At 36.6% G+C, this 27,502-nt stretch overlaps 1 protein-coding gene across 1 annotated transcript in view; it reads right to left on the minus strand.

Annotated features, from left to right (window-relative positions):
• Positions 1-27,502, minus strand: part of LOC117333829 (opioid-binding protein/cell adhesion molecule-like) — a 157,110-nt gene that overhangs the window by 48,372 nt on the left and 81,236 nt on the right. Inside the window, exon 2 of the mRNA XM_033893244.1 lies at positions 4,972-5,111. Coding sequence (XP_033749135.1) covers positions 4,972-5,111 — 140 coding nt within the window. The remainder of the gene's footprint in view (positions 1-4,971; positions 5,112-27,502) is intronic.

The following is a 27,502-nucleotide window of genomic DNA, read 5'->3' on the forward strand; positions in this document are numbered from 1 at the left end:
TAGTTTTTACCCTTCTTCTCTACACTAAGATTTAACACTTAGACAGTGACGTAATAATCATGGTGCCCGCACAACTATCGTCTGCGATGTGATATACGGCACAATCTGTGAAATATGAAATAGAATTTGCTATATTTTTTGTGAGAGAATGAAAGAAAAATGGTCTCACAGGAGACCCCATGGAATATGAGTCTACCCTTCAAGTTGATAAACTTGGCAACTAAGGACTGGTATAACTGAGGACTGGTATAACTAGCGACTGGTATAACTGTGGACTGGTATAACTGATGACTGGTATAACTGATGACTGGTATAACTGAGGACTGGTATAACTGATGACTGGTATAACTGATGACTGGTATAACTAGCGACTGGTATAACTAAGGACTGGTATAACTGAGGACTGGTATAACTGGTGACTGGTATAACTGAGGACTGGTATAACTGATGACTGGTATAACTGATGACTGGTATAACTGAGGACTGGTATAACTGAGGACTGGTATAACTGGGGACTGGTATAACTGATGACTGGTATAACTAATGACTGGTATAACTGAGGACTGGTATAACTGGTGACTGGTATAACTGGTGACTGGTATAACTGGTGACTGGTATAACTGATGACTGGTATAACTGGTGACTGGTATAACTGGTGACTGGTATAACTGAGGACCGGTATAACTGATGACTGGTATAACTGATGACTGGTATAACTGATGACTGGTATAACTGGTGACTGGTATAACTGGTGACTGATATAACTGATGACTGGTATAACTGATGACTGGTATAACTGGTGACTGGTATAACTGGTGACTGGTATAACTGGTGACTGGTATAACTGAGGACTGGTATAACTGAGGACTGGTATAACTGGTGACTGGTATAACTGTGGACTGGTATAACAAAGGACTGGTATAACTGGTGACTGGTATAACTGATGACTGGTATAACTGAGGACTGGTATAACTGAGGACTGGTATAACTGTGGACTGGTATAACAAAGGACTGGTATAACTGGTGACTGGTATAACTGATGACTGGTATAACTGAGGACTGGTATAACTGAGGACTGGTATAACTGAGGACTGGTATAACTGGTGACTGGTATAACAAAGGACTGGTATAACTGGTGACTGGTATAACTGGTGACTGGTATAACAAAGGACTGGTATAACTGATGACTGGTATAACTGATGACTGGTATAACTGGTGACTGGTATAACTGGTGACTGGTATAACTGAGGACTAGTATAACTGGTGACTGGTATAACTGTGGACTGGTATAACTGGGGACTGGTATAACTGGTGACTGGTATAACTGGTGACTGGTATAACTGGTGACTGGTATAACTGAGGACTAGTATAACTGGTGACTGGTATAACTGGTGACTGGTATAACTGATGACTGGTATAACTGATGACTGGTATAACTGATGACTGGTATAACTGAGGACTGGTATAACTGATGACTGGTATAACTGGTGACTGGTATAACTGATGACTGGTATAACTGAGGACTGGTATAACTGAGGACTGGTATAACTGATGACTGGTATAACTGGTGACTGGTATAACTGGTGACTGGTATAACTGATGACTGGTATAACTCATGACTGGTATAACTGATGACTGGTATAACTGATGACTGGTATAACTGATGACTGGTATAACTGAGGACTGGTATAACTGATGACTGGTTTAACTGGTGACTGGTATAACTGATGACTGGTATAACTGATGACTGGTATAACTGAGGACTGGTATAACTAAGGACTGGTATAACTGAGGACTGGTATAACTGATGACTGATATAACTGATGACTGGTTTAACTGGTGACTGGTATAACTAAGGACTGGTATAACTGATGACTGGTATAACTGATGACTGGTATAACTGATGACTGGTTTAACTGATGACTGGTATAACTGATGACTGGTATAACTGATGACTGGTATAACTGAGGACTGGTATAACTGATGACTGGTATAACTGATGACTGGTTTAACTGGTGACTGGTATAACTAAGGACTGGTATAACTGAGGACTGGTATAACTGATGACTGGTATAACTGAGGACTGGTATAACTGATGACTGGTATAACTGATGACTGGTATAACTGAGGACTGGTATAACTGAGGACTGGTATAACTGATGACTGGTATAACTGATGACTGGTATAACTGATGACTGGTATAACTGAGGACTGGTATAACTGATGACTGGATTAACTGGTGACTGGTATAACTGGTGACTGGTATAACTGAGGACTGGTATAACTGATGACTGGTATAACGTATGACTGGTATAACTAAGGACTGGTATAACTGAGGACTGGTATAACTGGTGACTGTTATTACTGGGGACTGGTATAACTGGTGACTGGTATAACTGGTGACTGGTATAACTGGTGACTGGTATAACTGGTGACTGGTATAACTGATGACTGGTTTAACTGATGACTGGTATAACTGATGACTGGTATAACTGGTGACTGGTATAACTGATGACTGGTATAACTGATGACTGGTATAACAAAGGACTGGTATAACTAAGGACTGGTATAACTGGTGACTGGTATAACTGATGACTGGATTAACTGGTGACTGGTATAACTGGTGACTGGTATAACTGAGGACTGGTATAACTGATGACTGGTATAACTGAGGACTGGTATAACTAAGGACTGGTATAACTGATGACTGGATTAACTGGTGACTGGTATAACTGGTGACTGGTATAACTGTGGACTGGTATAACTGGTGACTGGTATAACTAAGGACTGGTATAACTGAGGACTGGTATAACTAAGGACTGGTATAACTGAGGACTGGTATAAATGATGAGTGGTATAATTGATGAGTGGTATTATTGATGAGTGGTATAGTTGTTCAGTGGTATAATTGATGACTGGTTGAATGTGTGACTGGTATAAATGATGAGTGGTATAATTGATGAGTGGTATTTTTGATGAGTGGTATTATTGATGACTGGTATCATTGATGACTGGTATGTTTTGACTGGTATTATGTATGACTGGTATTATTGATGAGTGGTATATGTTTTGACTGGTATTATTGATGAGTGGTATATGTTTTGACTGGTATTATTGATGACTGGTATTATTGATGACTGATATTAATGATGACTGGTCTATTTTTTGGCTGGTATGGCCGAGAACAACTAAATTTATTAATTAAGTTTATCGATGTGACAATGTTAGAGAAGGCAATTTGATATGTCTGGCGTTCAAAACGTAAAGTGGTTTTTTTATTGGTTTAAACACATGGAAAGTTTGGGAAAAGATATCCAATATTAAAACATTGTAAACCACGATCAAAAGCATGCATTTAGTTCAAACTTAATGGGTAGACGTAAATGTATGCTGCAAGTCAAATCTTAATAAAGGAGATATATTATAAAACGTGCTTATTTCTGATGGATGGAATTTTTTTTATTATTATTTCAAAAGAAAGGTTTTCATGGAAATATCCCTGGTAATTGGTCCCTTAGTGGCTATATCACAAGCTTACGTTGTCTGGATAGTGATAACCTTATGGCTACAGAGATACATCAGACAGTGAGAAAACTTGACGTTTTCGATATGTTACAGTTTAGTATGATTTTACACGTGGGGTTGGGGGGTGGGGGGGGTTACTAGTCCCTCAAACTGCCCCCGCAGTCGGTAAAGATTTTACTGTCAGACGCGGCCGCCATATGATCGTACCAACTACATATAATGTAATACCAAAGTTTTTACATTCCTATCAATTTCATCAAATAAAAAAAAGGATTTCAGCATTTCCCGGATTTAGACTGGTGAACCCTCTGATTCAATGAAAAAAGCTCTATTAAATCGGTTTAAGTACACCGTACAAAGTGTGTATGTGTGAACTGTGATCAGTTGAAATTTAGTTCTGACATGCATTAAGGTTGGGGACATATACTAAAACACAATGGGTACGTAAGTATATGTAATCACAAAGCGATTACAATATAGTCCCTCAACGTTCTCCTAAAACCAACATGCTACTGGAGACAACAGATCATATCAAAATGTTACTTGGCTCTGTAATACCCCCTGAACAGTATACGAGAAACCCCAATCATACAATATGTACGTGAGGGCCTCACGTCCTGGCCTATGCCTGTTTTTCCTGCTATCATACCTGGGTTAACGAATATGGTTATTTCATAACAAGCGGCTTTGAATTTGCTTTTGTTAACTAACACATGGATCTTTCGTTTTATGGATAAGCAAACCGCTAAAGGCTAAAAAATGAGCAAAACTATCTTCCTTTTCCGATTTATCACATTAGGTGACGTCATTATTTTGTTCCTACACTTCTATTGAAGAATTAATCTTTATTATTGTAACAACTGACTGACATTATTATACATCTGTTTTCGCTTTAAATTCAGATTTCAGTTTTTCATTATTAGTATCTACCACGTTTAGCGTGTGTAATTAATTTATGCTTATGATGAAAACATTGATTCTGTAGATACACAGTGACGTTATTATCCTACAATACTATACAGTTTATCGCCCATAGGATAGCCAACTGACCAACATATTAACCAGCACACTAATTGTTCTTAAGTATTTTCATATGAAGTTATTTTCCAGAGTTTATGATAATTCTATTCGACACGAAAATAAATCTACAGACATGAAAGCGTATCACGAGACAGATACGAAAAATCAGAAAATGACATTAAATCTTAAAGGATTTTAGTGTGCAAGAATCACAAATAAATAGTGTACATTATAAACAATCTAACTTTGTACCACACTTTGTAATACGATGATACTATTGATTCGCTAGCCTTCGTAAAGTTTCTAGTCAGAGAAAGCCATTCACTCTCTAAGTAGTTGTTAAAAGTAAAACAAAGAAAATCTAAATAAAATCAGTCCAGTAAAGTTGAAGGAATAAGTTGACTAACATAGATAAGTAAGCATTACCTTATATTTCTTGCCGAGGCTATCAACTTGACAAGGTAGGGTCGCCGTCTCTCCAGCTAAAACTGTCACATTTTCAGGACGAGTGTCAAAGATAGGTGTATCTACTATATCGCTGCTAGTATTCTCCAAAACCGCCAACACTACTGAAATAAAGGATTCAAACATGATTACAAGTCGTAGTTCCAGCCAGATAGGTAATGTACAGTTGTCTATACACCAACAGTCACAACACAAATAACCCTCCACCGCCTCTCCCGACTAACTGGTATTGGCAGATTCAATCTTTGAAATTAGGTGTTTCGTGCTGATGGAGCCGGTTAGTGATATGCTGTCTTGCCGGTAACGATACAGTCTTTATTGCACAACGCTAGTATGAAAACAGTCGCTAAACCCCTCTACACCCCATCAGCGACAAATTCCGTAACAACGGTACAGCATGGGTAACTCGGGGAACAATGAATCTGTGCATTGAAACTTTGTGTAAGACTTTGAGGACTAGACAGCTATCACTACCAAACAAGGCTGGTGTATTACACCACTAACATCTGTCAACTGTGCGGATAGATTTCCTTTTGTTTTATGACTTAAATAGTTCCATATACTTCTACACAAGCTTTCGTCCTCTGTCGTCACCAATATAACTTGAGTTGCGAGGTAATGATTGCAGGCGTAAATGAACCCATCGGATATGCCTAGACCTCCAGTCATTACTCGGAGTTGCGGGGTGACATTTACTTAAAAGGTGTTCTCTTAACTTTATATAACGAAAAAAATTTAATGTGGTAGACCAAGATAAAGAGTGATCTGATCTTACTGAATTAAAAACTTTAGACCGTAATAACTGCCTTCGCGCGAATAACTTTTGTTGAACCGCCTCTGTTACTATATATGACATGAGTTGACTGTCATGTGTGAATCCCTCGGTGCCTCCGTACGTCAGTTAGCGGAGTTTCGCCAAATGCATTACTGTTAATGTCGTTCAAGAAGGAGAGGAAACGGCCAAACTTACGACAGTCGAAAACCAAGTGTAGGTGAAAATTAAAACGTCAGGGGTTAAAAAGAAGTTGTAATGAAGCAAAGTGGAGCGGCCATTACCACAAACACAGAAGTGTTATTGGGGTGACAGTTATTGTCATTCGCCGTTATATAAGGTTTAGTTCTGTCTCAGAGCGCGCTAATGTGAAGACGATTTATACCATCTACGCACAAGTCAGGATTCCGAAAACGAGTCGACGCTAATTTTCAGACCTACTAGGGAATCCTCGTATAATTTTATATGGTGTTAAGGCAACAATTAAATTGATATCAGTTCTAAATTGCAATAAAGTTTTAGCAAGTACACTGTAGCAATAAAATCAACAATCTGAATTATGTATCCTATAAATGTTTAACCCCGTATACAAACACAATAAATCACATTAATTGAGAATATTACATAATTATGTACAATTTCTTTTAAACAGCATCTTCGATAATTTCTTCATTTTTTTGTGGGATTATATATATATTTATTGCATTTTTGCCAGAGAAATAAACTTATATTTTCAGTGCAGCGATGAGCAGTGAAAATATAAGATGTTGTACTGAAAATATAAGATTGTGTAGTGTAAATATAAGTTTTGCAATGAAAATAAAAAAGTTTTTTCGTTTTTTACCAATCACAGTGAACCTTTGTATTCACCTCATTGAAACTTGCCGATTTTTTCAATCGAATCGAAGATGGATAAATTGGTTATTTTCTGTATTTCTGAAATATTCAGACAAGTTTTTGACAAAATTCTCTCTTGACCTAAGCTATTCATGCACATATAGATGACGTCATAAAGTGTGTTACTGATTCCCGCACGTTTTGACGTTATTAATTTTCGGATGCTTTTAATTTTGCTTTTAAGTATATAAAATGCAATAAAAAGAAAATTGACTGGTTTCTCGTTTGATATACAGTACTGTCATATATTTAACTGGTATGACAGAATATTTCGATATTTTGTACTCGTGCAAATATCGATATTCTGTCATACTCTTGAAATATATGTTATATTAAATGGGAAACCATTCATTATTCTCTATATATATAACCTGAAAAAGAAAATGTGTCATCGTGTTCTATCGGTAATTGTCGTGTATCATCGAAGGGGCCGCGGTGGCCGAGTGGTTAAGGTGTCCCGACACTTTAACGCTAGCATTACTTAACTGCTGTTTAAAAATATTCACCAAATCTCAAAGCATTCCCAATGGTATACCTTTACACTATATACGTGTATAAAAATCCAATAATGTATCTGTCCCTGTAGCACTATGGCAAAACGAAAAGAAGCAATCTAGAACAGCATTTGCCCGCTAAGCACAATATCGCCGTCTCAGTCCTGGTTTTTGTTCAGTTTGGATTTTGTCAGAGCCACACGCAGTGATATACACAGACTATGGGTAAAACTAAGTGTTAGGTATATTACACTATATATAACATAAAAATAAAGTTGATTCCAAAGCGCCATCTAGTGAATGTCAGAATATTGACGCTTTGCTTTGACAACGTGGCATCAATATATGTTCCACGGTCCACATTAGTCGCCTCAGATAACAGTGTGATACATGTACAACCGACTATTCCTAACGTCCCAGAATATCTGCGTGCTAGTCTTTATTGAATTCATTTGCAGCCCTGTTAAAGTGACACTGCTTATCTTATTCTGCAGAGATAACTTGTGCGATTCATATTCTGCTGTCTTTAACAGCTGCCAAACACTTTACAACGCGTGAAGGAATCTGCTTCAGGGAAAATTCGTCAAAGATGGAAATTTTCTCGCCGATAAAAATTGTAAACAAACTGTGAAGGACTGGCGGTGCTAGTGACAGGCGATTAGCGAGATAATGGAACTCTCTAATGTTACATTTGATCTTCACTTAAACTTTGCACCTCTGACAATTGATTAGAACCGTCTCATTATGATGCACAAGACGTCGACCATTATTTCATAAAGTAACAAGTGCAGTGTGAATTACCAATAGCGCGCCAAGGCTGAGGGCTTGATGTACTAAATTATAAATTCCTTCAGCTGGGATATCAGGTCTGAGAAAACAACACAACAGTAAGAATCTACCAAAACGTACATGTACATAACCAAAATGATAAAGTATATCTAATTATAAACTGTAAAACTATACATAATCTGAATATTAAAGTATATCTAATTAAAACTGTAAAAATATACATAATCTGAATATTAAAGTATATCTAATTATAAACTGTAAAACTATACATAATCTGAATTATAAAGTATATCTAATTAAAACTGTAATATTATACATAATCTGAATTATAAAGTATATCTAATTAAAACTGTAAAAATATACATAATCTGAATATTAAAGTATATCTAATTAAAACTGTAAAACTATACATAATCTGAATATTAAAGTATATATAATTAAAACTTAAACTATACATAATCTTAATATTAAAGTCTCTTAAATTACATGTAATAGTGTTAAAATGCTATTAATCTGAATGTTAAAGTCTATATGATTAAATCTGTTGAACTATACATAATTAAATGATAGCCTATTAAACTTAAACGGTGTACCTTTACATAGATAAATTTGAATGTCTATAACATTAAAACGGGTTGAACCAAGCTATTAAAATAACCAAAATGTCACACACCATTTAACTAAAATGTCGATGCTATTTAAATAGAATGTCAACCCCACTTGATTGTTATTTAAAACTTAACTCGCACACAATATATAAGTGTAGGTATCGGTGGTCGTACCAGAACTATAAACACAAAATGATCAATATTTAAACCATCTCAATGGTATAGTAAATAGTAAAAGTATTTTTATTGTAACAAACAACTAACCTTTTAAGAGACAGAACAATTATTTCAAATTAAATAATGGGTTGATGTCACACCTACATCTAAGACACGTAACAAAGGTTATATACCATCAGGTGAGAAATGTGTGACGACCTCAGCTAACTACGATAAAGTGACTTGTAAGGTGATGGATGGCACAGCGGACCGTCCACTCACCTCTTGCCAAGAGAACAAGGTTTCGCTTCCCAGTATGAAAGGATTAAATAGACACGAACATAAATCCAACCATGAATTATCCCTCTACAACTTCCTGTCAGCTGTCTACCTCCTTGTCACCAGCTAGAGGCACTGAAGGAAGGTTTCTCTAAACTAGTTGCGACTTCACTGACCTTCATATATGTCGGTTTGGAACATTTGTAAAAAAAAAAAAGCTTCATGATAATTCAAAGCCGGCTTTGAACATTTGTGAGAAGTTTCATGATAGTTAAAGGCCGGCTTTGAACATTTGTAAGAAGTTTCAGGAGAATTAGAAGCCGGCTTTGATAATTTGTATGAAGTTTCATGATAATTAGAGGCCGATTATGAACATTTATAAGAAGTTTCGTGAGAATTGGATGCAAGTTTTGAACATTTGTATGAAGTTTCATGAGAATTGAATGCCGATTTTGAACATTTGTGAAAAGTTTCATGAGAATTGAATGTCGGTTTTGAACATTTGTATGAAGTTTCATGAGAATTGGATGCAAGTTTTGAACATTTGTATGAAGTTTCATGAGAATTGCATTTCGGTTTTGAACATTCGTATGAAGGTCTCATTAGATCGAGGACGTCCGGAAGGGATAATGAGTACCCACTATGTCGACATACTGTCCATGGTGATCGCTCAGACAAACGGAATTGTCACAGACACTCGCACCAGACGTATTGTAAAAGTCACTTTCTAATGTCTAGAAAACATCTGCGTCCTTGGCGTTACTATATCTAATTCCACTGTGTCGTCCCTTACTAGTGATGTAATAACTTGTTAGAGAATAATAAGTAGGCGTGGTCGTTAAACTGGGAGTTTAACAACCATTGGGTAGCCATTTAGCTACCAATCTATGTCAACAAGTCAGTATGGTTGATATATTGCAGATGATGCATACAACATCAGTAACAAATTTCAGTCCTGGTGATTATTTAATTATAAACGATGACAAATGATCCAATAAGATAACTGATTACCTTTTTAAAAGTTCTTTGTCGGTCAAGTCTCAAGTCGGTTAAGTCAATGAACTCCGTAGAATGATAATCTCTCTCGCCTCCCTTGTGAGAGTATTTATACATATTATTTATCACAGAGGAGTGAATAAAGAATACTATTTCACCTCCTGAGTGTTTGGGTGTATATCTAATGAAGAATTGTGTATAATACTAATATCGTCACATTTCTTCACCGAATCCTTAGAATATGAAATAACCTATCATTCGTGACAGGTCTGATTAAATTGCGCGGCATAATAAACGCGCCGAGAACTAGCAGCTGTGTGAGATGTCAATACGCAGGAAATGTGTCAGGAATTTATAACAAGATTCTATTTACATGGATCAATGCTCGGCTGTGATGGTGTTTTAATGACGCATTCCATTTAATGCTTGTTTGCATGGCATTCTCTTCATAAATCTGTCAACCGCTCTCTAGTTTTGGTTCGGAGAAGAACGTCTGTTGTAAATGTGTGGTTTCACTGTGCTATAGAAGTTCCGTAAACTAGTAACAGGACAATGGTAAAAAAAGACAACGAGGGAAACACTAAATCAGAGGATGTCACCAAAAGACACAATCTAATTATCATCTTTAATATGACTTTAATAATAAATTTCATACAGGTCAAGTAATGATTATAAAATTGCAATGCATCGCTGTCCACTTGAGACTCTCATTGTTGGAGATTTGGAGAAGTTTTAGTCCAGTTCTAGCTCATTGAAATTAGTTCGAAAAATGGCAACAGGAAATTCAGATGAATCATTTTGCGTGTCTTTAAAATACGTTCATAAATTATCAAATGAGTATACTATAAGATAAAAAAAGAATCAGTTTTGTGTTTGATGTTGGTAATAAATTACGTTTTCGAATACAGACTTCTTGGATTCATTTGGGTATTTGGGTAATCAGAGATCAAAGGTACAGTAGCAATCACTCCCGGTAGCGTGCTTCTCAATGATGACTACTCAGCAAGGAAAGGCTCAGTGAGCTGCAAAATCGGAAAATAAACTCCCTTTGTTTCAATTTCATCAACACACTATTATGATGACAAATTAACCAATGATTCCGGCTGTTGCATAGATTGTAGGTCGCCATAAGGGTCTCGAAATAATTCTTAATTTCGTCACGAACACGACTGGGAATAACCAGCCTGATGGAATGGACACCATTCCAGATACGCGTTCTTCATCGCTCGTTATGTACTTTCGCCACTAGGCAATGGAGTTTTGATTTCCTTAATGCCCATGTACCGTAATCACTAAGCAGAGCTTCGTTCCTCAGGGGTATGTAAAACAATAAAACATGGAAGTGATCCAATAAGGAACATGTCACGGTATTGGTTGACCCCAATTTCGAAGCTTAGTAGTTATACTCAAGGGCACCATCTGAGCGTGCGAATGAGCTTTTAATTGAATTTACAGTATTACGTCTTACAAAAAATGAAATTATAGGATCCTCGTTTCGATTAAGGAGAAAGGGGTAAAATAATATGCTGTTATTGGCTCAGGAGAATTCACAAGTATTCAAAACATAATAATTGTGTTTGCTTACCTCTGACCAAATAGTGAAGTGATTGATGGCGAACATATTGTGAAGTCCTTTAAAGTTTTCGATAGTATTACTGTTATATATGTAAATATATAAATACATATATACTAATTTCTCCTTTTACCTACTATATATTTTCCTTCTGAAAGTGTTTCCATGGCTACGCTTATTTATACACGTACATTTGTATACACAGGAAAGTTACCAAACATTAGTTATCAAAATGATAAGTCTTAACACACATAGTAGATTATTGAAGGTTCAATTCAATACGCAATTTCCGAGTTTGTCTCCCCTTCTGATCAAGAAAAAAGAGACAAAATTCACTTCCGATGGTCAGAACACTATATTTACTGTGAATACATGATACAGGGACCCAGTAGAAGTAAAGATTATTAACTTGGTGCGTTTCAGACTTGCGTAACACATCTCGGTTTCACTTGTAGTTACAGACATTTTACCTACAGAGACCTAAACAATACCGATAATTTTATCTTGATAACCAAGTACACAAAGAAATATACTGAATAATAGGAAATATTAATGCTTCTTAAGCACCACATACATGTCGGTAAGCTCCAGTTAATGTCAGAGGACAACGTTGGGAAGGGACACGTTTTGGAGGGTTTCACGTCCACAAAATAACGACAGCAATTTGCCCTATTTTGTTCGGGGCCAGTCATGATCAGCGAGGTCTACTTTCTCCGAATATACATTTTTTTCCGTTTTGCAGCGAAAAGAATTTTACACCATCTACCCATAGTTAATTTAGGAATTTATCAAGATTTCTCGTTGCCGTATTGTAGCCCGGCACAGCAGATATAGAACAGCTTGCCTTCCGTTGGCGCGCTACCTCCCCAGGGTTGAATTTCAGGGGTGATAACTCGAGCGGAAAACGCAAGTAATATCGCGATCGGAAATTGCATATTAGAAGCAGTCATGGCCAGTTTTCAAAATGTATCAAAATTCGTGCTCTTAATCCAAAAGGTTTAACATTAATATCGCTCCAACTACATCGTCAGGGTGAGACGACCACAATGGGTCTAATCCGTGGACAGGGATAGCTCAACCCGAGTGTAAGAGTCTGGCTGGTCAACACGAGGCTTGCCGACAGAGGATCGGGATAGCACTGTCCCTGAAACAGACCCGCGTTTTATTCTTTTTCTCACATACTTAAAACAGAGCAAATGTTTAGTTGTGTGAAAGCTTTTCAATGTGCCAAACCACTGTCCAGTGAAATGTGCGTCGATATTGATAACGTTATCACGACGTGGCTACGCCACATAAAACGATGAGGTTACGTTATTTGAGTAGCATCATAGCACGTGCCAGCTGTCTTGGTCTACACCCTGTGAGATAGATTTATAGCAACCACGGAAACAGCGTAAGAAGTATGTGCGACAATAGTTTTACACGTCTATTGTTCGAAGGTTTGCGTTTTGCACTGAAACAAGAGTTCGGATTCTATGTATATTCGTAAGCAATAGGATGCCAATGATCTAGCAAAGCCTATTTGCCAATTGTAAGTATAATAATGTATTTTTGGATTTCCCCTAGATACCGGGAAAAAAGCAATCATTGTACTCCACCATATTGAGGAGCAGATTTAAGGTCGGGATCTCCACGGTGATTTTATGTTCCGACGGTAAATTTAATATATGTATCTGTTCCTCCTGGTGACGCGCTATGTAATTGGAAATCCGAAGGATACGGGTGTATTTGGCTGTACAGTAAATATCAGGAGCGGATATACATCCCGAGAATCACATCAATGACGTCAGCACACTACGTGGAACAAAACTGTCTGCAAAATGATTCCTGCATTTATTGCATAAAACAAAAGAAAAAATAATTAATATATAAAAACAAATAAATAAATAATATCGTACTGTAATTAAATATATTGATTTCATTTTTCAGCTTTGTGATCTTTAAGACTAACGTTTACACCCTAACTTGATAACTGGTTTGTATAATGGTGCTTTGGTTTGGTTTGTTTGGTTTAACGTCATATTAACACCCAGGGTCATTTAAGGACGTACCGGGTTTTGAAAGTGGAGGAAAGCCGGAGTACCGAGAGAAAAACCACCTCTCAATCTATCTATCTTTCTCTCTCTCCTTTTCACTCTCCCTCTCAACTATCATGTATCTATATGAATATCTTTCCTCTTTTTGAAAGAACCTATATTACCATAATGATCATAGTCGGTCTTGTTATTTGATCTTAGCATTTGTTGTAATTACTATTATATCAGTAAACTAATTTGTATAGCACATTTGTAAATCATATCATATCATAGGGAGATGGCTTCAAATAAGAGCGTAGTCTTGTTGCCAGATCCCTGAACTTAAATTGTTGTATATATTGACTCATGGTGTAAATATTTAGGTAATAAAATACTGTTTAAACCAAAAATCATCGGCCTACGGTCAGTACCAGACAACTGCCCCACGAAGGTTTTGAACTCGCCACCCAGAGGTGGAGTGCTAGTGATAAAGTGTCGGGACACCTTAACCACTCGGATATAATGGTGCTGATCTTGTCTCTTTCTCTGTGATCCTATAACTGTATTAGTTGTATACCTGCAGGTGAGATTAATTAATGTTAAAGTCATAATAATTGTAACATCCAAACATGTAGGATCTGAGATACATGTAAAAGTCTCCATTACAATCAAACATGTAGGTTCTGAGATCAATGTTAAAGTCTCCATAACAGCCAAGCATGTAGGATCTGAGATAAATGTTAAGCCAAAATAACAACTAAATATATAGGATCTGAAATCAATGTTTAGATCTCTAAAACAACCAAACATGTAGAATGTTATATTAATGCGCTCTTTTATTTACATCAGATCATGTGGTACATTATATAAAAGTTTTATCAACGTCTTCTTAATTAAAGCTCATGATTTAAGTACGAATCTGAGTAACATAAATTTGATAATACGTGTACATGAAAATGTGAATCTACAGGAAATCATAAATCCCTCTTTATGCATCTTCGGTCCTGTCGCAGACAACAAAAAGAATGTATAGATTGAAAATGGCCACCATATATGGCATATGGTGACATTTAATATCAATTCTAAACATATTACAAATTAACAATACAAAATTAACATAGCATAACACAATAATTAAAAAACGTCCAAAAATAAACATCTAAAAATGGCAATGGTAGTCAATTACAACAAAAGCCTGTGTGGGGGTTGCCCAAAAAGGGTTGCCAAACTCCGCTTTCAAACAGGCATGTGAAACATCATTCAATATAGTAAACATAAAATAAGAAGATAAAAGAATCAGGGGAGGAAGTGGGTGGGTTAAGTGTGAAGGCCTAAAAAACTTATGAAAATAGTAGAAACTTCAAATTACAAAACTCTGTTGACATTTTTTTAATGGCGCGCGTCGAAAGCTGCTACCCATAATTCCTAGCTGCTTGACAGGGGCAGATAAGTATGTATGGAAATATAAGTTATAAAGGGAAATAACTCGTGTATAATTTTTAGCAAAATAATACGAAAATTTGGAAATGTGCAGGCCTTCCGATGCATAAATTAAGCTAAGTGCTTAGCTGCCCTTTGTGCTAAATAAAGATATGGACATTTACCGAAGAATGTGGTCCATTCCTTCTCCACACTACGCCCTTAAACTTGATGTCATGTACTGTCCAACCCACTATTATTTAACATGACGTTATGTACCGTCCAACCTGCTATTCTTTAATGTGATGTTATGTACCGTCCAACGCGCCATTCTTTAATGTGACGCCATGGACCGTCCAACCCGCCAGCCATCCTTTAACGTGGCATTATGAACCGTCCAACCTGCCAACCTTTAATGTGACGTCATCTACTGTTCTATCCGCCAACCTTTAATGTGACGTCATGTTTCGTATAACCTGTCGCCCTTTAACATGACGTCATGTACTGTTGAATCCACCATCATTTACTGTGATGTCATGTACAATCGAATCCGCCATGCTTTAACATGACGTCATGTACCGTCGAATCCGCCACATTTAATGTGACGTCATGAACCGTCCAGCCCGTCACCATGCAATATGATTTCATGTAATGTCATATCCGCCATCGTTTGATGTGACGTCATGTACAGATTCTGCTTGTGAAATACAGCAGTGGGAAATTGATACAATGAAGAAAGAAAGAAAGAAAGAAATATTAAAACCACGTAACACCTAACAACTTAGAGGCGCACACTTATTCCTCAACCTTAGAAATGTATTTCTCGTAATGTTTATATCTGCCAAGGATATATAAACTCAGTAAATTTCAGTGATCAATATTCGTGCTTGTATACACAATGTATTTCTGTGTAAAGACAAATAATGCGTCTTTCGTCTTACATGTGTCCCCTATGATTTAAATCTATGATATCGATCCAAAAATAGCAACATTTGGATTTTTTACCTTGAATTTTTCGAAAAACTCCTATCAATCATCACAAACTGAGAAAGTTCTGATAACACATCATCAACTATGTGATCAGTCCTTTGATTCCCCTATATTTGTAAAAGTTCGATAACCATCTCCATTGTACGGGTCGAACCAATTATTGCAAGACTTTCATTTATTTGAAGGAGGTCTCCTGCGAGACGACCCATTATGGAAGAGGGGTAAATGCGTAGTCCTAACCCTGGCACCCCTCGAAATATGCTAGATAAAGGACTCACACAACTAAATAATTTACTATATGTTATTACTAGTGACCTCATCCCTTTACTCGCTCGTTTGAAGTTCAAATGATGTGAAAATTATATCAAATTAAAGTTTGAAGTTTTTTCTATCGGATAAATGTTGTTATTGTATACGTTTAATGGCATATTAGAGCACACGGGTACTCGAAAGACAGAAACCCTGACATTAACAGTACACTGGGGTACCCCCACCTGGGGAATTCCCGCCTTTTTACACCTCGAATCCTACGCCATTCTATTTTCAGTAGGAGTGTATATTTTTGATTATTCTCGTACAGTATATAGAAAGTACCCATGTCATATGTTATTTATTCAGGAAAACAGCTACAAACCTAAGAAACACATTTTCCTCAGGGACTTAGTTCAGGTGAAACACCAGCTGATTGGCTGATTTAGTTGTGTGAGTCCTAAATAGCCGGACTCGCCACGGACGAGGAATGAATGACGTTTGTTTGTTAAGTGTTACTGTTATTAAAGTATTCGGATCATGATATATGTCCCTGTTATATGTAACAAGCCGGCTTCGAGGCTTTCCGACCGATTGTTAGGGTATATAAGCCAATCAGTGTCAATTAATTCAATCTCATTTGATTTTTTATGCTTTCTCGCCTTTGAGAAGGAAAAGAAACGAAAATAAAAAACGAGATATCCTGTACTTTTCTCGGTCATATACATTTTTGGAAAATGTTAAAAGTTAAAAGTTAATGGCATAGCATGCAATGTACGAAGAATTGAATGTCTGTGTACACGTTATAATTCTATGATCGGTCGAAGATACCAATTTGACACGATATTTAATTTTAAGTTATTTTCTTTCTTACTGTTTTTGCCATTTACAGGACAAATCCATACGATATTTTCTTTATTTTATTATAAAACACTGTTCTAACGCTTTATAAAGCAGAAATAAGTATGCTAATAAACGTTTTCAATATCTAGTGGATTAAAAGATTAGTTTATATGTTTGAAACAGCCACGAATGAAAACTTGAGGACTGCGTGCCCTCTGTTTTTGGTTCGATTACTTCAGATACACTAAAAATGTCCAAACAAATACCAAACATATCTGACTTCCAATTTAGATGCATTTCGTTTATTACACTGAACATAAAACAATTGTACGCCAAACATGAACTTGCTACAATCAAAAACGATAAAACACTAATGGTTTAAGTAATTAATCAAATTTCATGAACCGCGCGAAATACACAGAAAAACGCATTTCAAAATTACCTCCGATTTCTTTAATTCGATTCGATTTTCCAGTTGCGTGTATGCGATGAATCTAGATAGACTATACATGTACTTGTACTTTTTTTTTGAAATTTCAATGTGATTGCAGAATTACCCAATCTACATGAAATTCTTTAGATGTGAGTGAGACTTATCTCCCCTGTCACACTAGGTGGATTCCAATAGTAAATTAAGATATTAGATAAGATTTCTTAATTAATCGTATCATCAATTCTGGGAAGAATGGTGTTTAATAGAAATCTAAGATGCATGCTTATGAACAGCCATAAATTACGTATGTGTTTATATGAAAATATATTGGTACTGGAGGTGAGCATGAGTTGTTGATTCATAATCTAAAACGTCATTAAAATAAGTTTCATGTTTCCTACAGAGACGATTGTGCAGTATATTTTGTTTAATACTACCCCACAATGGCAACATTCCAATCTATGGTAGACCCATTCGTAACAAAAACCTGCCAAATACCGACTCAAATATGTTTATAATGGGAATCCAACAGCTAACGCACCGAGACGATATGCCACTTACAACTTCAGATCCATGTTTACTTCAGACAACCATTCATCATATTAACATGCTCGCGACTTTGTTAAGGTCAAGGACGCATCAACGGTTCTAGGTCAGATAGACTCTTGTGATTGGCTTGTGGAATGTGTCAGTAGTCCTCTAAAACGTTATTTCCTTATTAGGAAGCCTAAAGATATGGTTACACTTTGGAAAGTGGTGAGAATGATAATAAAAAAAGACTTGTTCATTAAAGTGTGGGACATGCATAGTTTATAAAGGTTTTATGTCTTCACTGGAAGGCGACAAGTAAATGTGGCTTATTTGAGTTTTATATTCCGGACTTGTGATCCATATTTTCCAGCATGGTACATGCGCATGTATCAATTAAAAGTGCACCTATAATTTAAAATCGTTTAATAGTCAACGTTTCCTCTGTTATTCCGTCAAACTAGTTCTAACAGTGCAGAATACCACAGCAAGCTCTTAAGATACACACACCTATCTCTTTATATTCTCAGTGATTTTTTTCTACAAATCAGTAATGATATTCTACAAATCAATAATGATATTCTACATAACAATAATGGCATTCTACATATCAATAAAGACATTATACATATCAGTAATAATATTCTACAAATCAGTAATGACATTCTACATACATATGTAACAATAATGGCATTCTACATATCAATAATGATATTCTACAAATCAGTAATGACATTCTACATATCAGTAATGATATTCTACATATCAGTGATTACATTCTACATAACAATAATGGCATTCTACATATCAGTAATGGCATTCTACATATCAGTAATGACATTCTACATATCAGTAATGACATTCTACATATCAGTAATGACATTCTACATATCAGTAATGGCATTCTACATATCAGTAATGACATTCTACATATCAGTAATGACATTCTACATACATGTACGAGATCGAATCAGTAATGACATTCTATACAGTATACATGTATACCGTGACAACTTTGCCAGACACGTGATCAAAAAGCGTTCGTATACTAGAGTTTGAAGTTTAAATACATATGCATGACATTTCACAGATAGGTAAAGTACTACCTACAATGTATCGTATTCGACATAGAAACATTTACACAACCTCGAGGCCTTGCTACATTTTCTCTCTGACTACAATAACATTCGTCAATTTGCTATAATTAAATGTACACCATCCTTATGTGTTATTGAAATTGACAGTTGGCCATAAACAAAGTCTATTGGCTAGTAAGACAATAGGTAGCCGGTAGTAATTACTCTTTGGTGGCCTTGAAAGTGACATCACAGTGGTGGGGAAACAATAGTACATTTTGTTAGTTGATAGTATTAAAGGTTTTGAACTGTGTACCATCTCCACGTGTCAATCAAAATATATCAATACTTTAAAAATAGATAACATTCATGTAAGGAAATCGTGTATTTCCTGAAGAAGAAATTTCAAAAGGGTTTAAGCAGACCCGTCAGGACAAAGACAAAGGTCGAACGTGCATTTCCTTCTAATCTATTTATAGATCACCGCTTAATGGTGTATGTTCTTACGTCACAATTTTAACGGCTGGTAAACATGCAGCTTCGGAATAGGTACTAAACCCAACATTACCGTCTTACCGAAATACACAGTCTACGAGATAATTCATTTAAAGACAACCATATGCTTGTGACAATTCTGTGTGGTCGTGTATCCTAGTTAATGGTGATTAAGTCTCTCCTGTACTCAATCATGATGAAGGGCCTATGCATGTACAGTTGTAACGTATATACGCGAGCATTTCCGTGTGACAAACTACGTCGGGAGTTCACAGAGAAAAGAAATTCGCAGACAAAGTTAGATATATAACCGCTGTGCAGACATTTTAATTGCCTTAATTAACACATTCTCCTTCATCAATATCGTATTACAGCAATGTATTTATACACCGCCAATTAAAACAAATGACCTTGTTTGGATCCAACACTGTGACTGAAATATACGGATAGCAGATCAATACGACGTAAGCTTGCCAATCGACGGTGAAACAAATTGAAGTTGTTTATCTCATCTCACAAAACATGTTACGGTTTCTTTCTTGGGATTGAAAATAATCTATGAATGTTAGAATCCGTAATTACGTGTCAATGAAACGAGCGAATCTAATATTAGTTGGTAATTACCAAGTTTCTCATAATTGGCACGTGTATATACCTTGGCAGTGAGAATACATCAGTCTCCTGATACATGTATATGTTGTTCTTTTATACCAGACCAAGATATCCACATTTTCGGCATATAGGCAAATTCCTACACGACACACATGTACGGCCCATTATCGTCTACCCATAGTCCGTAAGGGGGGATAATTCAAACTTTCTTTTCAAAAGCTCCAATATATATATATAGGCCAATGTTGGGAGGAAGCTTAATGGCTATTAGCCATAGGACACTTTTATATCATCATCATTCACAACACAATACAGTGACACTATGTAAAGCTAGTAGCTTCCGTGTCTGGTTATATACATGGGACTATGGATCGAAATGAGTATGGATAAGAACGTGAAATTAATGTAAACAAGCACTGCAAATCACACTTAACTCTCGTTTGGACGAGAAGTTATAGAAAACGTCACTAGAAGGGTTGTATTTACTTTCGTTAAATTTAAAATCTTTATCATCCAAACCCCATCCATACACCCATCCCCATCCCTACAACCTACCACGACCATCCACCCTCCATACATGTGGATGCATGACGGCATACGTCCTCAACAGTAGCTGCCGAGACGTGCCATTAAAGTGAAGAGGAAGTTCAAGACCGGAAGTGACCCAATCAGAGATTCTGGCCGTCAGTGTAAAATGGATGACACGAATGTGATTCCATGTCTAGGATATATCAATAGATATTGAGAGGCTGACACTCCTACACGTCAGACGACGGTAAATGATGTTGTTATTCGGAGACTAAACAATTCTTGTATTATTTGTTACTCTTCATGCTTGCATAAATGTATCATGGCTTTAACAGAAGAACGATATAAAATATCAAATCAAATCGATTGTAAATTGTAAAAACATTCTTGTAGGTGAAATGATTTCTCCGGGGTATTTCCTCTTTCGGGATTGTGGCGAGTAAATAATTTTCAAGAATGAAGCGTATAAAGTGTGAATAGACGTTTACACTTTTTTTCTCCTTTTACATAAATATCCATTTTTCATTTTAATGGTTTGTTCTATTTTAACAACGCATATCATCAACAATACGCTTTAGTCGAAATTCCCTTTCAAATGAGATTTATGAAACGAATCCGTGCTTTCTTATTTTAGCGTGCCTCTGTCGAGACACATGTACATGGAAATATTGTGACGATATTTATAGATCTGTTTCTGAAATCAAAATGACTGCAAAATTCTGTTGATCACATGACCAATATTGGTTTTTGAAAAAAAATGACGAAACAGCATTTTACAGTCTGACAGGGGAAAATGACGTGTTTTTGGTTCATGTATGACATTGATAACGGGTCCTGTATAAGTTCATGTCTGACGTATATCTCCATACCGTTACATTTGTATATGCAAAATATGATATCCTCCTGAAGGAATAAGTCATCGACACACACAGGTTACACACATCTATTAACCATTAAACTTAAAGCAGAGTACTAACACAACTCCATTCCGCCTCCAAAGTACATTAATTAAGGCAGTATGTGACAGTCGGTGTCTATCCTGTAATATCGCCCTAGAGTGCACTGTCGTCAATGTACATTTCATTGTCTCTATGACTGACGACAAGAGGGCGATAGACGCAACATGGTGTATAGGTTAGATAGCTGTAATTGTTTATCAACACCACACTGACAAATAAAAATAATATCACAACTCATTATGATACATTAAGTATAATTATTTCAACACGTTAATGGCTAAATGGCTATCTTCATTAAACGGAGATCTTGTAGAGATCGAAGTGATTAAAATCAGCGTGGGGAGTTCAGCCTTGTACTTAGGCAAATGTCACAACGAGAATCTGTACACGCTCGATTTTTATACTAGTCTGGTGGGCGATCAAATCGAGGCAGCTACATTACATTTCACAATTTAGCTGATATTGAAGGCAAGACATCAGTGTATTGGGAGAAATTAAAGCGAGACAATCGGTTGATGCATTGCATTAGGCGTTTTAAGATTAAAGTACATTTATGTTCTTTCTACCAAACTTAAGGGTTATTTAAAAATAGCATAGTCAATGATATTACATGTATCACCACCGTAGTGCAATTTAAAGCCGCTCTTTGTTTTCGTTACATATCAATTTTGATAAAGTTATTTAAAAAATATACGCGATGATAGAATGTATACCCTTATAATGATATCTCATGCTGATTATCGTCCGAGGATTCGCGCTCAATTTTTATATGTGTACTACATACTAAGGTACCTGTATTAATTATTGACGTAACTCGGCTGATTTGAATTACATGAAGACAATTCCACAAGGGATTATGAAGATAAGCTAGATAAGTTTTTTATACAGAGTACATTTCAAAACTGATAGAGATCGCGGCTTAGAGAGCTATTCTCTATGATCCATGGACATTGACGTATGTCCGTCCTCACATATAAAAGTATTATCTAGGGTCAAGCTCAAGAGAAGTAAGCAAAGGATCGTTATGTATTACACCAATTCCTAGATGTTGAGCTAGCATCAAAGTTAGCTGACGTATTCTCTTCGTCACAACGGATAGCCCAGTCCACTGGACAGTTCCGAATGTTACCACTAGTAACTCAGACGAACCCATCCCAGTAAATCGTGCCGACATTGATTAATTGAAAATTAAACTGGCAAGTCTACGTTCACTACTTCAAGTGTCAAGAGAATCTTGGAGGGCTAATCCAAAGATAAACTCCGCATTAAATCTCAGATCCAGAAGGCATGTGGTTATACATGTACATGTATTACTAAAATATTTGACAAAGAACACTGTATTTTACCTCCGTCAGCAGACCTCCCTTCAAAAGACTGCATTACGACTTCGTCCTCTGTCATAAAGACCGCATTACGACTTCGTCCTCTGACATAAAGACTGCATTACGACTTCGTCCTCTGACATAAAGACTGCATTACGACTTCGTCCTCTGACATAAAGACCGCATTACGACTTCGTCCTCTGACATAAAGACTGCATTACGACTTCGTCCTCTGACATAAAGACTGCATTACGACTTCGTCCTCTGACATAAAGACTGCATTACGACTTCGTCCTCTGTCATAAAGACTGCATTACGACTTCGTCCTCTGACATAAAGACTGCATTACGACTTCTTTCTCTGTCATAAAGACTGCGTTACGATTTCGTCCTCTGTCATAAAGACTGCATTACGACTTCGTCCTCTGACATAAAGACTGCATTACGACTTCGTCCTCTGACATAACGACTTCATTACGACTTCGTCCTCTGTAATAAAGCCTGCATTACGACTTCGTCCTCTGACATAAAGACTTCATTACGACTTCGTCCTCTGACATAAAGACTTCATTACGACTTCGTCCTCTGACATAAAGACTGCATTACGACTTCGTCCTCTGACATAAAGACTGCATTACGACTTCGTCCTCTGACATAAAGACTGCATTACGACTTCGTCCTCTGACATAAAGACTGCATTACGACTTCGTCCTCTGACATAAAGACTTCATTACGACTTCGTCCTCTGTCATAAAGACTGCATTACGACTTCGTCCTCTGACATAAAGACTTCATTACGACTTCGTCCTCTGTCATAAAGACTGCATTACGACTTCGTCCTCTGACATAAAGACTGCGTTACGACTTCGTCCTCTGACATAAAGACTGCATTACGACTTCGTCCTCTGACATAAAGACTGCATTACGACTTCGTCCTCTGACATAAAGACTGCATTACGACTTCGTCCTCTGACATAAAGACTGCATTACGACTTCGTCCTCTGACATAAAGACTTCATTACGACTTCGTCCTCTGTCATAAAGACTGCATTACGACTTCGTCCTCTGTCATAAAGACTGCATTACGACTTCGTCCTCTGACATAAAGACTGCATTACGACTTCGTCCTCTGACATAAAGACTGCATTACGACTTCGTCCTCTGTCATAAAGACTGCATTACGACTTCGTCCTCTGACATAAAGACTGCATTACGACTTCGTCCTCTGACATAAAGACTGCATTACGACTTCGTCCTCTGACATAAAGACTGCATTACGACTTCGTCCTCTGACATAAAGACTGCATTACGACTTCGTCCTCTGACATAAAGACTGCGTTACGATTTCGTCCTCTGTCATAAAGACTGCATTACGACTTCGTCCTCTGACATAAAGACTGCATTATGACTTCGTCCTCTGACATAAAGACTTCATTACGACTTCGTCCTCTGTCATAAAGACTGCATTACGACTTCGTCCTCTGTCATAAAGACTTCATTACGACTTCGTCCTCTGACATAAAGACTGCATTACGACTTCGTCCTCTGACATAAAGACTGCATTACGACTTCGTCCTCTGACATAAAGACTGCATTACGACTTCGTCCTTTGACATAAAGACTTCATTACGACTTCGTCCTCTGACATAAAGACTTCATTACGACTTCGTCCTCTGACATAAAGACTGCATTACGACTTCGTCCTCTGACATAAAGACTGCATTACGACTTCTTCCTTTGACATAAAGACTGCTTTTCCTTTTCCGCAAACTATTGCTTCTCATGTTGTTCATACCGTTGGAACACAGACAGGAATACCCCTGAGAGAAACATCGTATCATTCTGCAGAAAGCGATTCTCTAAGCACTCTCCTAGTGCTAGCCTTTCTTACCTATATACCGCCAAATCACATTATCCAACCAAAGAAGGTATCGATTCTAAAGCTTCGCTTACAATGTTTTCTGCAGATCTCAATCCGAAATCCAAAAATGTCGATTCTAGTGGATTCGTCGCAGTAGCTCGGAATAAAACCATACGCCTCTTTTTCTCTGGTATGTCGTCGGGTGCTCTGTGGATGATATCAGGCCATACCTGGAATCTCTTCACGTCAATATTTCGTTTGTTTTGTCTGCTTAAAAGTAACGATAATATTCTGTATCTGCGAGTTCAAACGTGATTTCCTCCGACATTCCAAAGATTGAGGAAGCTAGGTTTTCGCTTATCCAATAACCAGTTCTACGGTATCAAGGAAAACAAAACATGACAATAATAAGGATTGGTAACTTTATGATTGTGTCCTTTCTGCTGTGTGGTTTTGCCTGCCTATGTCGATGAACAGCAGCAGCATGTGTACATGTTTTCCCAGGCTATATACAGTTTTTATTAATGGTTTACTGGGTCAATTATGTGCTTCTAAGTATTCTTTATTCACACATGTGTGAATGTTATTCGCCCAACAGTCGTTTTGTAAACTAGGTTTTGGCTGTCTCATTGACATCTGCTATAGGACTGTGAACATCTGCTACAATTACAGCTGAAAGTGGCAATTTAGTTAAAACACATCCAAATCTACCGTGATTGTTTTTAATGAAAGGAAGTGTCTTTTCAAAGATAACACGCGAATGCAATCGCCCTTGGCAATGAAGCTGTCTGTGAATCTATAAATTGCAAACATATCGACATTTTTTTTAACAAGTTCAAACCAGGCTATCCATATGTCAATGTTTTGCATTGCTTAATTGTAATTTATCTGGCAAAAGAATCAATCATTTGACTTGTGCAAAGCTGAATCAAGCAATTGTATTGGTAAGTGGCGCGTCTGGATGTGAACTCTGATTTACTCTCAGAGACCGAATGGTCAAGATTAAAAACAAATCAGTTTTTATGCGTATAGAAAGTCAAATCCGGTCAAACAAATGCTCCTATTGTGTGCTGAAGACCATGAGAGCATTACGACAGGTTTGATTATTTGTATGTCTAATGCATGTTGGCCCTAAAGTAACTCTACAGAAGAAAATATCAGCATCGACAGCAAATTATTTGTGATTTTGATAATCTAGGTGTACAGAAAAATATTTTGGTGTAAAACATGACTGGTTTTGTGTTTATTTGTTGATATTTGTTAGATTTTTTTAAAAATGAAACCATTTTTTCGGTATAGACGACTTTAACGACATACGTTAAACAAGTATAGACTTCAGCTTGGGCCGATACAGGTGTTTTACAATCTGAGGAACAATGGAATACCTAATCCGAGGTGTTTTTCTGATGATTATACATGGCTGGCGACAGAGTGTTATACAGATTAACTATTACGTATCTCTATCTCACCACACTATCATAACGCGGAAATCAGACCTTTTTCTAAAGTTATATATATTATTATTATATTATACCATATCACACCGTGGTGACATTTCAAATGTTTCTTGGTATCATTTTTATGTGTTCTGTAACGTCATTACATGTGTTCTATAATGTCATTACATGTGTTCTATAATGTAATTACATGTGTTCTATAATGTAATTACATATTCTGTGATGTCATTGCATATGTTCTGTGATGTCATTCTATGTGTTCTGTTATACCAGTCAATGTGTTCTGTATCACCATTCTATGTGTTCTGTTATACCATTCTATGTGTTCTGTTATACCAGTCAATGTGTTCTGTAATACCATTCTATGTGTTCTGTAATACCATTCTATGTGTTCTGTAATACCATTCTATATGTTCTGTAATATCATTCTATGTGTTCTGTAATACCATTCTATGTGTTCTGTAATACCATTCTATGTGTTCTGTAATACCATTCTATGTGTTCTGTAATACCATTCTATGTGTTCTGTAATACCATTCTATGTGTTCTGTAATACCATTCTATGTGTTCTGTAATACCATTCTATGTGTTCTGTAATACCATTCTATGTGTTCTGTAATACCATTCCATGTGTTCTGTAACACCATTCTATGTGTTCTGTAATACCATTCTATGTGTTCTGTAATACCATTCTATGTGTTCTGTAATACCATTCTATGTGTTCTGTAATACCATTCTATGTGTTCTGTAATACCATTCTATGTGTTCTGTAATACCATTCTATGTGTTCTGTAATACCATTCTATGTGTTCTGTAATACCATTCTATGTGTTCTGTAATACCATTCTATGTGTTCTGTAATACCATTCTATGTGTTCTGTAATACCATTCTATGTGTTCTGTAATACCATTCTATGTGTTCTGTAATACCATTCTATGTGTTATGTAATACCATTCTATGTCTTCTGTAATACCATTCTATGTGTTCTGTTATACCATTCTATGTGTTCTGTAACACCATTCTATGTGTTCTGTAATACCACTCTCTGTGTTCTGTAATACCATTCTATGTGTTCTGTAATACCACTCTCTGTGTTCTGTAACACCATTCTATGTGTTCTGTAATACCATTCTATGTGTTC

Source organism: Pecten maximus, chromosome 9, assembly GCF_902652985.1.
Source record: "Pecten maximus chromosome 9, xPecMax1.1, whole genome shotgun sequence".
Taxonomy (NCBI): domain Eukaryota; kingdom Metazoa; phylum Mollusca; class Bivalvia; order Pectinida; family Pectinidae; genus Pecten; species Pecten maximus.